Raw genomic sequence first — 17,221 nt, 5'->3', positions numbered from 1 at the left:
TTAACAAAATATTTAACTTTGTTTATTAACTAGATTTAAGCCTGCAATATTTCTTAAGATTTTACACAAAATTACAGTTTAAAGAACGTGTTGGGGCCGAAATAAATAATTAATATATGGTTTTATTATAATTTTCAAATCTATATAAAAATATATTTCTTAAAAATGTGTGCACATTTTACTTCAATTCATGGATGGGGGTATTTGGTCTTTTATTGGGTTATAAGAAACATCTCATTTTTGATTTAGATATAATAAATAATATCTTTTAAAATAATGTTTTTGGTTGGCATGTTATCAATTCTAGTAATTTCTACAACTTTCCCTATCTATAAATATTTTATGTAACAAATATAATTGTTGTAAAGTCGGAGGAATGTAAGGATAACTGCAGGAAACTCCTTAGTTAGTGGTTAAAGTGTTAACCTGATAAGTAGAGAGATATAACAATTAACCTTGGAAATACGTATCACAACATAAACGCACCCATAACTAGTATCGCAATCCAAAGAAAGGTAATGGTCTCAAAGGAAAAAACTGTACCAATTATTCCCTGTCACATTTGGGTTGGAAGTCTGAATAAGGTAAGAATTACCGAACATTTAATCTTCTTTTTTTAATTCCCTACAGCAAAAACTTCACTATTTTATCCTCTAGTCAAATAACAATATGCACTAACTTTAATTTATTCTTTTTTATAATGTTTTGAAGTTTATATCACATTGCTAATTCACAGAAAAATAGCTAATAGTGCATCTTTTAGTTGGTAGTAGATTACCAGTTCAGTTTCAAACTGTTAATAGTATTATAATAGATTATTTATATTTTACTGGTCAAATTAAATGCACTACTCTTATATTGCATTTGAATGCGGTTTAACTGCTGAAATTTAGTTATACGGCTGTTACATTGTAATTAGTTGCTATTTTACTGCTAAACAGTTATTATTGTGGATCTTAGACTCTATTGGGCTCCTATTTCACAGCTAAATACTCAACCTACAACCAAAATGATCTAATGATATAAATAATCTAGCTATAAACTAGATATGTTTAACTAAACATCATGATAACCTATCATCTGTTGTGTTAATAGTTTAAGTAATTATTAACGTAATGATCTAACGCAACAGATCGCTGAGAACTGTTTTATTTATGCTAGTTGTGTTATTTACTGATAAATAAATATAGTGCAATGTGCAATAGTCTGGCAACCTCTAAATGTTCTTTGTGCAGGCAAAAACTAATAAATATTTATTACCCGCACAACATCTCTCACTGAAAAAAACCGCGTTCATGTGAAATTACCCGTTTTGTTTTAATAATATACTCAAAGTTTGTTTTTATGATTTACAGTTTTCGAAAGTTGATCTCGTTTAAGTTATTGAATCATATTAATGATTCATAATATCCGGATCGGACAGGACAACTCAATCTTTTTAAGATTAAGAGTTAAATGTAAATCGAAGGACCAATGCATTTTGTGTTCTTTGATAATTTAAAAATCAGGACACATTGCTGGGAAAGGACAAGAGTAACGGGATAAGAAAAGAGTTTATATGGAACGATAACTCACTAACGTCGTCCTCGCTTCAGGTCAGGCCGAAGGTCTAGCTTGGACCCTTCCTTGGGCCTCCCAGTGTCGCTCTATGTCCACATATATCACTTCATAAAAGTTACTGGAATCGTAGTAGGCTGAAACTCGTGGCTGAAATATACCATCGGTCTATCACTAACGGGTTTATATACTGACAATCGAGTAAACACCCGCACTTTGTCAAGATGCCCCTCTCAAGTTTCCAAACTGAACAACTCCGACCAAAAACTAACTGGTTTTGCGAACATACTTTTTTGAGAGCGAGAATGCTTACGCTAGGTCATATCGTGAACAAATCCGGCGGATCACTGCCTGTGGAGCGTCCAGCCCTAGCTAACCTAAATAAATCAGATCATCACGCCATGACAATAGGCCAATGAAAAAGATTACCTGATTCAATGCCTGAGTTCAAGATACAATTCGGCGCAGACTATTGATTCGGGAATATAAATACAAAATTTTGTATACAATATCGCAAACAATGCTAAAATTTACATAACTTGATATAGTAACATCTCGTAGTAGCAAGATATATCATTCTAATTGGCACTGAAATTTGCAGTTCATACATTCAAAAGGATTTTGTTATGAATTCATATAACTTAGGACTCAACTAAGAAATACATAGTTAACAATGCCAATATGTTCAGGATGAATGGGACGGAAGCACCCAGTTTTGCCTCAGCAGCGCTGATGTTCAACTGGGTTGAGTACTCTGTGTTCTGCTCCATGCTGCTGCTCTCTCTGCTGGTCGGGGTGTACTTCGGTTGGTATAAGAAGCAGGACACCGTCGCCGAGTATTTACTAGGAGGGAAGAAGATGTCAGTTTTTCCAGTAGCAATGTCCCTTACCTTCAGGTGATTTTAAGATAATAATTCATATTTCCACGAAAATGATTAGTTACGATTAATTACTTACTATCTGTGATAGAGGTAACCATAAAATAAGGTTATATAACCATTAATAACAATTTGAATAATAAACCTTTTTCAAGGTCTTCTTTTTAATGGCACAGTATTAAGACCAGGTTTATTGTAAATGTTGCACCAAATTCTTCTGCTAGTATGTAAATCTGTGTAATGCAATTTTACTTTCAGCCACGTTTCTGGTGTAAGTCTGATCGGGGTTCCAGTAGAGATTTACTCCTATGGGACTCAATATATAGTAATGTGTATCAGTTTCGGTATCATGTACTTCATAGTGGTAAACAGCTTCCTGCCGGTGTTCTTCGACCTCCAGCTGAATTCGCTGTACGAGGTAAGCGTTTTATTACCAAGAGAGGATACACGTAAAGCATTCTTTGCTATCACAATGAATTCCTTCTCAAACTCGATATTGTCAAACTTACATATGAATCTAGAATATTTTATTAGCCTAAGGATAATTTACTGTGTTATTTTATAATATTGCCAGCTTTTTATGACTGTCAAGCCTTAGCAAGGATTCTATTGCCGTGTACATGCTTTCTCGCTGACTACAGTTAAAACATGTTAGAACAACACCGAGAACAACAACATGTGATAACCATAATTAACAAATACCTTCCTTGGTTCATAAACAAGCAAATGATAAAATTTTTTGGGTATACTAAGGAATTCCAGATGATATATTTATTTCAGTTTACCAGAGATATTTTCTAATTACTTAAAATGAGGCAGGCAACCAATGTTTAGTACGTAACTCTCTGCTATGGGGTGCTGAAAAGTCCCGGGACGGTCTAATAACTTTTGAACTAATTACAATATAAGAACCAAAATTTACATCAAGCTTTTGCTCATATAAAACTATTATTTTATGTATTTCACCATGATATCCTGCTTATGGGGGACGTTCCGCTAGGGGTTGGTGAAATTTCTTAAATAGAAGCATAGGTCGAGTCGTACATCAAATTAAAGCTCTTTTTAATTAGAAACATTTTTAAAATGCCTGCCCGTTCTCCAGATTTGTCCCTGTTTAGACTACTTCTTTTGGGGCTACCTCAAAGAAAAAGTGTTTAAAACAAAACCTCAAAATTTGGATGAGTTGAGAAACCGTATTGTAAGAGAAGCTCAGGGTGTTCCTGTCCAAGCTTTAAACAATGCGATATCAGCGTTCTACAATCGATTGGGATATTGTCAGCAAACTGAAGGCAAACACTTTGAACATTTGTTATAACTGTTTTGGTAAGTGATTTGAAGTAAAAGAAGTAAAATAAAAGATTAAGTGTCTCAGTTTTCTCTAACAACCAGAATGTTTGCATTTGAAAAAATTCTGTATTTTATAATCTTTGAGTGTCCGCCATTTTGTAATGCGTCAACTGTTTTACGTCAGATTTTCGCTAAAATGTTTCTAATTAAAAAGAGCTTTAATTTGATGTACGACTCGACCTATGCTTCTATTTAAGAATTTTCACCAACCCCTAGTGGGACGTCCCCCATAAGCAGGATATCATGGTGAAATACATAAAATAATAGTTTTATATGAGCAAAAGCTTGATGTAAATTTTGGTTCTTATATTGTAATTAGTTCAAAAGTTATTAGACTGTCCCGGACTTTTCAGCACCCCTGTATATGCGATAAATATAAATTTTATAAACTTGTAATTAAATTCAATATGGATGTTAAGCTATTAATTAGATATATTCGAATTTTATGCAACAATCACATTATTGTTTTCTCCGGTTATTGAAATTTGACCTGAAAATTAAAACTTTGTGTCTTCTAGAGTCTAGACAAATGCTTAATTTATACACACTCTAGCGTATCCAAAATTCAAAATTAACAATACAAAAACAGTAATAACGTAACGTAAAAACTGCAACCTTTAGTATTACATCAGTCGTTTACCTATATTCAGCGTAGAATCGATGACAGTTGTTATATTATTTTATCTAATCTTCTAGGCGTAATGAGTAATACTATTACTGTATTGTACAAACACAACAATAACATCATAGGTAAAATTTATATTACTTTATTTCCTTAATTTTAATAGAAAAATAGTTTAACTCTTCTTTATGATTTCAGTATTTAGAACTTCGGTTCAGTAAAGGAACGAGGACTTTAGCTTCGTTAATATTTGCGTTGTCTTTGGTGAGTTTTTTCTTTGACCTTATATAGAGTTTTATATATAACATAACACTGAATATAAGTTTCTGAATATTATAATTATTACATATGCAATCAGATCATTCTGATCTAATACGAAAGCTCAGAGTTAATCATGTAGCGAGGTTATAAACATTAATTTAGTTCAGTAACAATCGGATGTCTACTTATAGGTGATATTCATCCCTGTTGTAATCTACATCCCGGCGCTGGCTTTTAATCAAGGTATTGTACAACGAGGAATTATCATTTATCAAGCAAATGTCAATAAGTTAAGTCTAAATATTACTATCAGCTGGGGTTTCTTAATATTTTTATATTTATATACTGTAGTGACTTAATAGCAACTGCAAGTCTTCTTGAAACTTGCAAATTCGTATCATTTATAAGTTAGCGTATTTATTAATTAATATTTATAGAAGTATTGTCGTTTTGCTAACTTGTATTATGCATGTACTTCTTGTAATCAATTGTAATAATGGCTGCTGCCGTTGGAAATAAATAAATAAAAACAAGTAATTTACTATATTACTCGGTGTACTCAGATTTCTTAATGGTTTGATATTTAACAGCATTGCGATAGAGAAATCACTTAAAAAGTCCAATATTGTTAAATTTTATGACAGCATGTTTGAACTCCAAAGGTAAGGGTTGTGCCTGAACCCTTGCACATTAAATTAAATCTGTATCGTTTTGCATATTTTCTTGTATACTGTCTATATTACGTTAATTCGTATTTCTTAGTTATGCAATATGTACAGTCTTCAGTACACTTTAACTCTTTGTGAAGCTATAATGTTGCTATTGTTTTGTATGTCATCGCCCATTTTTTAATTCCATACTCAAAATTATGGATGGACTCAGATTTTTACATGTATGTTCAAAGGGTAGAAAATTAATACGGAGGAATTTCAGACATGCCAATTTTTTAAAGTAATCAAACAATTAATTTCGTGATGAATGAGAAATAAAACTTCAAACCACACTCAATCCTGAACTCTGTAATACAAGGGAAGAAAACTACCGTTCAACTAATCCTTGACCAGCTGATAACGACAGTGATAACAGTCGTCGTAACTAAATAATCCAATCCAGCCGGTCCATAGCCGATACGTGTTTGAAATTATTTTAATTCCATGCCCGTGTTGGTATATGTGGCCGTACTCGTGTAATTATCGATAATATCGAATCACCGATATTCATGAGTAAAGAATAATTGGTATATTTACTTAAACCACATTACATTATAGGTATTTAAAATTCCAGTATAAAAAAGTAATGATGTTATGGCGAATAAAAAACAATCTAGGCAATATGTATTTATAAATATAACGAACTAAACCATATAATATATAGACCATGTACCTATGGTTGACTATTTTGAAGGATAAATGTGTCTGGCACAAATAAAAAATGTCTAAAAGTGCATTGCACTTGCTTCCATTACAAATGGGAAGTATTAGTGTTAGTAAAAGAATATTCAGAGGTAACCTATTACCAGGACACTGTTATATATATATCAATTACAGTTGGACTGAATGATTTGGTGTTCTTCATAACGTTTTTCAGGTTTTAGTTTACTTGGTACCGGTAATAGTCATTTCGTGCAATCAATGAGGCTAGGAATGGAAATATTACACTATGGAATGTTATGTAACATAAATAGGTTTTAGGTTATATAAATAATTAAAAATTAGGTTATAGTAAATATATAACTATTAGTTAAATATATTACAAAGTTAAATATAACGTTTACAATTGTTCACGTCATCTAAGCTTGGACTTGGGTACTATCTGGAGGGATGCGTTTCTCATTTCGCAAGAAGTCGAGGTGGCGCCATGTGTCACCGACACCGTACTTTTATGACCAGGGGACATTTCTGATTGGAATTTTCCCTACCTCAAATCCCTTCCTAGATCGTATAACGGGATGTGACGTCGGAAAAGTTCGACGTTCTGGGACGTGACCTTTGGTCGGGAAAATACCAATCAGAGATATCCCTGGCCATTAGTGTAGGCTTCGGCGCGGCGGCCCGAACTTCTGGCAAAAATGAGAATCTTATAGGGATATTACTTAACAGGGTAAACAAGACTGACAGCATTTAAATTGTTCCGGTCGTAATTCAATTCTATCGTTAATTCGAGTGTTGGACGTTTATAATACTGCAGTCATTTAAATTATGAGGACATGAAATGCAGGAACATTAAACATTTTAGTACTGCTTTAAAAATGATGTTATAAAATAAAAACACTTAAACGGTTAGTTTAGACATGAATTTAGTTAAATTTTCTTTAACGAGATTGTGAAATTTGAAACTATGTTTACAGTGACTGGGGTCTCAATATATGTAATCACGCCCATCGTCTGCCTCATCTGTGTTACCTACACTTCTTTTGTGAGTTACGTATATATTTTTATATTATTAGTTGTTGCACTATTGGTAAAAAAGTTGGCTTATGGTAGCTGTTCTTTCCCTATGCTTGTTGCAGTATTTAAAGGTGTTATTATTTTTCAAATATTAGTATTATTCTACGTTTCAGTTTATAATAATACAAATATTACAAAAGGCTTCGCCGTTAGCTTGTGAAAAGTGAATAACGCATTTATTAATTGTTTATGTTAGGACATGGTAATAGTTAATCAATTTAACGTACTTTTGTAAGCAAAATAAATAAATTGAATTTCTTCTAGGGTGGCCTGAAGGCGGTAGTATGGACAGACACGTTGCAAAGTATATTTACTATGTCAACCATTATCTTCATTCTGGTTCTGGGACTTCTGAAGATTGGTGGCATATCAGAGATGATCAGGATCAATGAAGAAAGTCACAGGTTGGAGCTATTCAAGTAAGCAGGCGCACAAATTGTATAACACCTTCAAAGATTTGCATTTAAAAGGAAGTTTGAATCCAAATTTTAATCTTAATTCTCTGTGTGATAATTTTAAAATATTTAAGAGTCGCAATAATGAAGATGTTTTAAATTTAAGGACTGGGATGAAACAGGTACTTGAATAAGAAACAATAAGTTATGATCGGAAACTAATTTAAAGTATTAATTTAAATGAGCTTCATTCTGAAATAATGTGGTTTTCTGAGCTATAAAAGAAGTAAAAGGTGGCAAAAACAGACAATGGTGTGTATCCGACAGCTTGACAAGATTATTCTAAGCATGATGGGCACTTTAAGATAATTCCGCTGAATGCTTTTTGTTGTTACTTTCCAACTGAAGTTTTTATAAAAGTAATTTTTATGTATAACAGAGTGTTGTAAACAAATTCTCTTGCTTAAATATGCCGATATAATAAATGATTAATATAGTTGATGTATATAAAAATCTATAGATTGCTAAAGTAAAAACAAACTTATTACGAAATGTCTCTTCAATAAAGAATGGATATTTTTATATAGACACCTAAGAAAATTAAATAAGGTAACACATTGCAAAATTTTATTTCAACAAAACAACTTACTTGAGGTTTCATATTGTAATTTCACAAAATTCCAGTAAGAAAGTCAGTTTTAGTGAAGTAACCTTTGTTCATAGAGTAATTATTGAAACTTTCTGTAGTGGCAGATTGTATAATGCATTAACACACTAAGCAATCAGTTCCCAAGTAAAATAAACACGAACCTAATGCGTTGTACAGTATCAACCTGAAGAAGAGGGTAGATTTCAGTTTTTGAAATGTTGTGTTCTATATTTTAGCATATAATGATGGTAGATTTAACAGGATGCTAAATCTGCTATTATTGAAAATATCTGATATTATGTTGATGACTAATAATTATTACAGTTAATTGCTTCTAGCATGGATCCGAGTCCTTTTAGACGTAACACGTTCTGGACCATTTGCTTGGGGTCCGTATTCACTTGGTTAAGTCACGTGGGTGTACACCCGGGCACTTCACAAAGATTCATCGCCGTTTCAACTTTCAAGGAGGCCAGATCGTACGTGCAATACTATTTAAATACTTTAGTGCAATTTATTAAATTAAAAAGCGTACAGATTTACATGAAACTAATGATTAAAACATTTTAAAAGATTTAATATGTTCCTTATATTAGCGAAATCATGCTTTTTAAAAGAATAACATCTTGTGAGTGGAATTGATAAGCGAGTATCATAGTCGAGTGAAAATCAAGTGAAATTTAGTCTAAATGTTCCGTCTCGAATTCTAACGGAAGCAGAAACCAATAAAGTGTATTAGGGCAGTAAAATTCTTTAAGTATACTTTAGTTCAAAGATTATTGGGAGAATATATTAAAATATGATACGAGATGGAAAATTAAAAGTCACTATATACACTGAATAAGTTTGCATCAGAAAAATAAAACAAGCAGATTCTGACTCCAAGGACTTTGTTTAAGTTAGATATTGCAATTATAATACAAATTGAAACAAACTGGCTCTTTAATTAAATAAATATAATTTAATTATGTTACAATATATTTATATTGGCAACAATTTTCATTAAGTAACACCAGTGGAATTTCAATACAATTCTCCAAATAGTTGGCTTCTAGTACATTTTCCATAACCATACCGTTTTTTTCATTTGACTCAAATTTTCAAAAGACTCTATATTTTGAATATTAAAGAAAATAATAGAATTATTTTATTTTATTTTCTATTACCTATTTAAACCTATGTGCAAAATTTGGTATCTTTAGCTTTACTAGTTTTAGAGATATTATTTTTTAATAAAAATACAAAATAGTGGCTAGCGGCTAAACGAAGTCGAGATTGGAAAACAGTTATTATTCATTTTTAGTTTAGAACTAGCTGTTACCCGCGGCTTCGCACGCAATTTTAGAACCGAAGTCCTTATAAAAAGCAATTATGATGTAATATGATGGGAGTCCTACAAACATTTTAAAACGTAAGTAGGCATACATCAGGTAGATATTATTAGGTTCATGGTAAATAGTATGAGAGTTTAACTTAATTATTATATCATGTTTGGCTCGTGTGGGAGCGTTTCTGGTTCTAATTAATTATGTAATAAATAACGTCACAGCTGAATCTGCCTTGTAATCCTGATCAAGAAAACACAATTTCGGATCACACAGGTCTCGGAAACTTACTTTGGTCAAAAAGCGTATATATCCAGTCCTTGTCATATACTCGTATTTCAGGTCTAAGATATTTCCAGTACCATAGTAGAGTTTGCCTTGTTGTTCTGACGAAGAAAAAATATATATACTTACATAGGACCGAGATGCCTACTTCGGTTAAGAAGTGCCTACTTAAGACCGTTTAAATTCACTTACCTACTATGTCACAGGTTAGCTTGCCGTATTGCCTCGATTAAAATACTATATACGTTCGATTATATAGTTCTAGGAAATCTATTTTGGTCAAAATCGTGTTGGCATAGTTGAGTTTGCTAGGACTGAAAAGCCTATTACGACCTAGGGGGAAGTCTTACCTACTTCTTTTGTACTTCCGATATAAGGGGGAAATCCTTATTAAGGCTATGCAACATTCCAAAATAATCGTTATTAACGTTTTGCGTTACACTTGTTTTTTGGACTGTAGCCAGGGAAAGAATGAATCGTTAAGGTATGTTAGTATTCATTTTTCAGTTTTTCCGTAAGCCATTGTTAAAATGTAATATCATAATATTAAGGAAGCCCACCAGTTTAAAGTAACTTATGTGAAAACATTCGTAACTTTGTTTATTAAGGTTAGTTTTATAACAGTATTTAATACAGTAGATGATTTTAATTCTTCACTGGCGCAATATTGAGTAAAATTGATATATTAATGTTTTATTTACTATCTGCATTACACTACCGATCAAGCCTTGTTTACTTATTATTGATAAAATCTAATTATAAACAGATGTTTCAGAAAGTTTGTCGAATTATAGCTGTCAACAGCTGTTTAGTGCCAGTTTAATTTGAATTATAAAACGTTATTACGTTTCGTTCTTATCATAACTTTCGCATGTAAACAAACTAATTTTTCAATTTGAATACGACTTTATTTGGTGAAATGAATGTGTTATGGATGGTAAAAAGCACTCTAAATGTTAATTCAGACCAAAAGCTATACCTTTTCCAAATTTCAGCACAATCCGTATAGCAGTTTCAGCGTGATTCGAGGACAAACCTCCAAATATCTAAACGTCTAAACATACAAAGATACAAATATCCAAACATTCAAACTTTCGCATTTATAATATTAGTGGGATCACACACATAATTTAAAAATACACAGCCAGACCAACTTATTGTTCTGCCTTGTACTTAATTATTATGTTGGAATTTGGCAATATATATATATATATATAATATATATATATATATATATGTATATATACCTGTCAAATGACTTTTATTTACATTCATTAAATGTGTATAATTGGCAATAGCCAAATTTAATTTCAATAAAGAAAAAAAGTGATTCAATATTTATTGCCACTCATACAAATTTAATTATTGTAAATAAAAGTCATTTTACAGGTATTTGTTCTTCCGATCATATGTTAGTTTTATTATTTAGACACATATATGAAAGAAAAGGCCAAATACAAAATAATTGGATTTCACCCGGCAAATGAGGGATCTGGGTTCGAGTCCCGGCGGAGCAAGTACTTTTTGTGATTCACTGTTTATTGAAATTATATATATATATATATATAATATATATATATATATTATATTAATGGCATAACGAAATATACTACATACGCCAGTATTAAAGATTTAACTTACAACTCAAACTTGAAGAGCTTCAGCTACTTTTGGGACCTTTTATATTTCTTCTTAACAAGTAAAGATAAAAGGCTGTTGATGATGTGTACGTTACAGGGTGTTGTTGTGGACTTGTGTGGGTTACGTATGGATTAAGGTTCTCATCACCGTTCTAGGCTTGCTGATCTATGCCCACTACCACGACTGTGACCCTATCGCTACCAAGGTACGAGTAACTATTCTCTTTCCTATTCATTACATTCTAATTAACGATCATTGAAGGCGAGATGCAGTTCTATCTCAACCACTAAATAAATCCTCTCTCCGTCCAGGATCAAGACTAAACCAATGCGAAACATTTATGTTGGACGTACTTAAAGAACGTGGTAAAACTGAAAATATTGATTGTTCATATGTAACCTTGCAATGCTGTACAACCACTTTTCTTTTTGCAGGAAACAGGATATTTTCCGATGATATCAATGAAGTATTTACGGTATTTTCAGTTGAACATAATTTACATTATAAAAAGTTTAATTAGACAGACAGCAATACAATCAAGGCTATTTTGCACTAGCAAGAAAAAAGTGTTAAAAACATACTGAATCGGAATATATTCATTGTAATTAAAAAAGGACGGATTTTTTTATTTTTAAAATAATTTTAACATGTAGTGTTTTATGTAAACACATGACATTACTTTATATAGTTTAGTTAACTCTGTAAATGAATTATAGTGTGACATTCTATTTTTTAGATGGTTCAGAAGTCTGGACAAGTGATGCCATTGTATGTAATGGAAGTGGCGAAAGACTACCCTGGACTCACGGGGCTGTTCATATCCGGTTCTTTAAGTGCTGCTCTCAGGTACACAAATAACTAAATCACGAAGCTGCATATGTATTTACTGTATATTATTATATAAATATTGGGAAACAATCCAATGCTGTGGGACTTGCCCGTTCGAGTAAACAGACTTTGGACTCCAGATGTAAGCATATTGTGGGCTCTTGAAGGTAAGCAGAGTGAGAACTCCAGGATGTAGGCACAGTCTGTACTCGAGTGTAAGTTGAATGTGAACTCCGGAGTGTAAGATGCGTGGACTCCAGACTGTGAGCAGAGTTTGAACTCCGGAATGTAAGCAGAGTCTGGACTCGAGTGTGATGTAATGGCATTTTTCATGAATCCACGTGAATCACAAATTGCATGTTGTTCAAACTATTCTTACGGACGATCCAACTGAAATTCTTGCCACCGCTCAGATCATAATGAAACTCTGATGCAAATTTTGCACCTGTAACCCTTTGTAACTAGTTAGAGTGACGCAAACAGATTTTAAATATCTAGAATCACAAACAAGTGAGGAGGGTGTGCAAATTACTTTTTAACATTATACGTTTGGGACTACCCTTTTTTGTAAAGTGGTCCGATTTCAATTCTTTAAGTGTTTTTGTATTGACTAACCAAGACATTTAAAATGGTATGTAACAAGACTATAAGTGCTGTTTGAAAATTTTGACTTGCCCCTCACCCCCCTTTCGTCAGAGGTTCAAAAATTTGAAAACCATCATTATTACCGTTGCCGTATATAGCTAGTAAGATTCCCGCAAAATATTTTATAGGTATATCTAAAACAACAAAAAAGTTAAGAGGGGTACAACTTACTTTACAATCACCCTGTACGTATATATATATATATATATATATATATATATATATATATATATATATATATATATTTCTTGTTTTACTATGTGTTAAACGCTAGTATATGTAATTTATGAAGTATTTATGTTATCTCAATAGTGTACTGATGATTTTAATAGTTCTCGAGCGTCTCTGTGTTATAAGAATTCTGATTTACATTTCATAGTAGATTTTTTGCTTAAAAAGCGCTTTATCGTATCTGGCGCTTTTTCTTAGAGCTTTAGAGTCATTAAAATTGCTCGGTTGAGGAGAAACGGTATTCCTACGGAAATATAACATCTTTTTTGACTCGATAGTATTCCGCTACAAGTCAGCCAAAAAAAAGAAAAGATCTACCTAGTAAGTTACTGGCACTAATATTCCTTGGAAGGGGATTCAAGATAAAATTCTAATCAATTCTGTTTTATATAATCAGTGAAGATGCATAGACGAAGTTACATGAGTACAACATACTAAAACTGTAACCAACCCCATGTACTTATTATATCTGTAATGTTTCACAGCACGATGTCTGCGGGTCTGAACACAGTGGCTGGCACAATATACGAGGACTTTGTTCAGTTTATACTAAAAGGGAAACAAAAGTCCGAAGCTATGCAGGCATTCACACTCAAAGTCGTTGTTTTGGTGATTGGCGTGATCTGCTCATTACTAGTTCCCATTGTAGAAAGGCTCGGCGCTTTGCTCCAGGTATACTAAGGAAATAAAAATTTAATTATTTCAATGTAAATTGTCCGATTCAATAACTATAGCGTTGTAATGTGAATGTTTTTGAGTTGAAATATTCATGAGGTAAGTATAAGTAGACTGCGCTGTCAGCTCTCTTGATTGTAGCCCCTGTAAGAACAATGTCAAAGTCAAACACCTGTACACTCTTACTTGTGGCCATATAGTTACATAGTTACAGAAGATGTTTAATAGTTAAGGTATATTCGTGCATCCAAATGGGTTTTTAAATGTTTTTGTTAGTAATTAAAAAGAATTCTCTAATTTTTGATACAAGATCGTTTAAATGTCCAAAGAGTATAAATTTTATAAGAAATCTAAAAAAGCAATTGAAGCATATTACTGATATTTTTCAAACTATACTTCACCCATAAAATGTTAAAACAATAATACGGTTCTGAAGAAAGGACCTAAAAGTTTATCGTTGTTGTTATGCGCCAAAGCTCAAGGTTATTACACTACAGGCGGGGTTTAAATTATGATAGTTTTTCACTTTAATTTTTAATGTTTACATAAATAACATTTCGTGATGTAGAGGATGTTCCAGACCACTGCGGATAACTGAAGAGGTTTATTTAATAAGGAAAAATTTAGAGGTAAATTTACAATAACTATTTGGTTTATTAAAAACTTTTAGTGACTGAATTAAGCTGTTTATTAAAAGAACAAGTTTGATCTGCTAATTCTAATTATTTAATTCATTATTTATGTTAAAAATTCGAGCATGTGATCTAATAATTTAACGTTCATGCAACTTATTAGATGTACTTAATCCAAAATTAAATATATTTATTAACCGCCCATAGAATGTTTATAGAAATGTTTTAAGGTATAAAGAAATGAAGAATAAGCTTCATTTAAATTATTAGCTCAAATGGTATTTTAATGTTCATAATTAGATAAATGACGTTTTTGGAATTATGAAAAATGTTCTTGAGAAAAAAAAAAAAAAAAAATGGTAGTACAGTAATAGTATTTTAACCTATTAAGTGTTCCATCGTTATGGAATTGGTTTTATAGTAAGTATTTTATTATTTTGTACAATATACTCAAAATTCAACGATATATATTTTGATTAGTTTTATCATTACATACCAATACTATTACCAAAGTACTATACAAAACAATAAGCATTAGGGTCTTAAAATGTACTCCATTACGAGGTAACATATATTTGTCTACTTTTATTTAATTATGCAAGTGACTTTTAACCAAATTTGCTACAATTTTATTTACAGGTAGCTTACAGTTTATATGGAATTAATAGTGGCGCTCTTGTGGGGGTCTTCTGCCTAGGAGTTTTCTTTCCCAGAGCCAACGCCAAGGTAATAATTACACTGTTATAACATGATACATGTTATGTTATTCTGTTCTATATTGTGTTACAAAACATGCAACATGACTGCTCTTCTTGAAGAACGGTTTTATATATATATATATATATACATATGTATATATATATATTCCAGCACGAGGTTTTCAAGAAGCATTCTACTGAATTTGAGTCAAATGTTAATAATCACAAGGCCACTTGCTGAAAAGATTATAAACAAATTATCTTTAGTATTTTAAAAATGGCGGCCATTAAAGCTTTTAAACTTTGAATATCTAAAAAACTAGCATTGTTTTCAAGGATTGCTAGAATAGCAGTTTTTAGAGGCGGGTTTCACACATCTAATGATACTAATATGATTTGAAATCCACAAATAAATAACTGATTTATAGCAGATTTACTGTGACAAGACATAGCCCACATTGAAGGCTGCCGTTTACTCGGTTTTTGTATTATTGGCTACTCGCTGAGACTTTTGATTATCAAACTCTCCAACTCCACTATGAAAGATTCAGAAACTATTCCTCGGCAGAGGTGATAGGTTTACGAGGATGAGTGAATTATGTTGATTTTCTTTATGATGTTATTGTAGAATGCATAAAGTGGCGTAAAAGTGAATTTTAAAGCTGTTGCACATTTTTAAATCTTTAATCTTCCATTTTCCAGGGAGCTATAGTAGGAATAATAACGAGCGTTATGGTAATGATCATAGTTGTCTTCGGTGCGCAATATTTCATTGCAAATGGCATGCTCAAATTTCCTGGAAAAGTGACCAGTGTGAACGGCTGTCCTGCAGACTTACTCGCCAGTCTTTCTTTCAAGTAAGTAATGAATTGTTCTTGTTTAAGTTACTATAACAGTCATAAACAGAGGTATTATAAACACACTATTCTCTAAAAATACTTAATTAGAAAATTGCATAGCCTACATCGTTTTTAAGAATTTGAATTAAGGTGGGCACTAATACTATTACGAGTTAAACACACATTTTATCTTGTAAATTATCTGATTGAAGTTTGATTAACTTTTAACTCGCTTTTTATATTCACAAATGATATTGTTATGCATAAATATTCATCAAAATAAGTATCAAATAACAAATTATTTACACCTTCGCGAACATTGATATTTTTGATTAGGATAAAACTATCCAACATAGATTTAATTTCAAAATATACTTCAAAGATATTTATGATACTTATTGAGTATACAATTATCCTGAGGTTTTCTTATATCGATCAGAGTACATTTAGATATTAGTGGATTGATTCCTATACACCGATTGGGTTATTCCAGGCATGATCACATATTATTTCACAATAATCCATCCCCAATAAATCACGATTCAATGTAACATTACCCTGTAATGAGTTACCTATAGTTTACAAGAATCGATCTAGAATAATTGATAGAGTTTGAAAATCGGTTTTGAGATTGAGATTTATTTTTATTGTTCCAGCGCATCAGCACGGGTCCAAACTTATGTCGGCGTGGGATCTCCGGTAGTCGCTGATGCATCAGTACCTCTCATCTTCCAGTTGTCCTACTGGTATTACATCACTATGGGCACTCTGGTGGTTCTTCTGGTGGGCCTTCCGGTCTCCTACTTAACGGAGCCTGTGGAGATGAAACACTTGGAACCAGCATTGTTCGCTCCATTCGTTCGTCAGTTTCTCCCACAGAAACAGAAGTTTCCTGTCAAAGCTCCAGCAGAAGAGTACAAGCTTGTTCCTACAAACGTTCACTCAAAGGACATGGCCGAGCCGGATGGAGATAATGAAGAACATCCTTAGTTAATAAATAGTAATTTGAAAACACATAAAACTTTTACTTCCTTCTGTTACAGAATATGAGAGGAAATGCCTCCTTACTTTGGCTTAGTGTCCATTAATACTAAAAGGTAATTTTTGGCTAATACACTCAAATTATTACTTAAAATTTCAGTTTTTTCTCTCTACAATTGAAATATAATTTTAGTTAAAAAAACATTCTTTAAAATAACACTTTTTATTACATATATTGACCACATGCAAAGCTTTAAGTGGGATCAACTTTGTTGATGTAATTCT

At 32.1% G+C, this 17,221-nt stretch overlaps 1 protein-coding gene across 1 annotated transcript; it reads left to right on the top strand.

The window, feature by feature from the left end:
• The first annotated feature begins 490 nt into the window (after nucleotides 1-490).
• LOC124353823 (sodium-coupled monocarboxylate transporter 1-like) lies at nucleotides 491-16,969 on the top strand. Its single transcript, XM_046803843.1, has 14 exons — nucleotides 491-584; nucleotides 2,247-2,453; nucleotides 2,694-2,853; nucleotides 4,603-4,668; nucleotides 4,857-4,908; nucleotides 7,013-7,080; nucleotides 7,377-7,531; nucleotides 8,495-8,635; nucleotides 11,504-11,612; nucleotides 12,144-12,253; nucleotides 13,597-13,783; nucleotides 15,058-15,144; nucleotides 15,819-15,973; nucleotides 16,612-16,969. Exons 2-14 carry the CDS (start codon nucleotides 2,248-2,250, stop codon nucleotides 16,943-16,945), a joined length of 1,830 nt encoding a protein of 609 aa, XP_046659799.1. The 5' UTR covers nucleotides 491-584; nucleotide 2,247; the 3' UTR covers nucleotides 16,946-16,969.
• Nucleotides 16,970-17,221: the final 252 nt, after the last annotated feature.

This window comes from Homalodisca vitripennis, chromosome 2 (assembly GCF_021130785.1).
Source record: "Homalodisca vitripennis isolate AUS2020 chromosome 2, UT_GWSS_2.1, whole genome shotgun sequence".
NCBI lineage: Eukaryota > Metazoa > Arthropoda > Insecta > Hemiptera > Cicadellidae > Homalodisca > Homalodisca vitripennis.
Note: the sequence above shows the minus strand (reverse complement) of the source record. Positions and strands in the feature narration are given on the sequence as shown.

Coding starts and splice junctions, on each gene's coding strand:
- LOC124353823 (XM_046803843.1), top strand. CDS start 2,248: ATGAATGGGACGGAAGCACCCAGTTTTGCCTCAGCAGCGCTGATGTTC. Junction 2,454..2,693: donor GCAATGTCCCTTACCTTCAG/GTGATTTTAAGA, acceptor TTTTACTTTCAG/CCACGTTTCTGGTGTAAGTC. Junction 15,145..15,818: donor TTCCCAGAGCCAACGCCAAG/GTAATAATTACA, acceptor TCCATTTTCCAG/GGAGCTATAGTAGGAATAAT.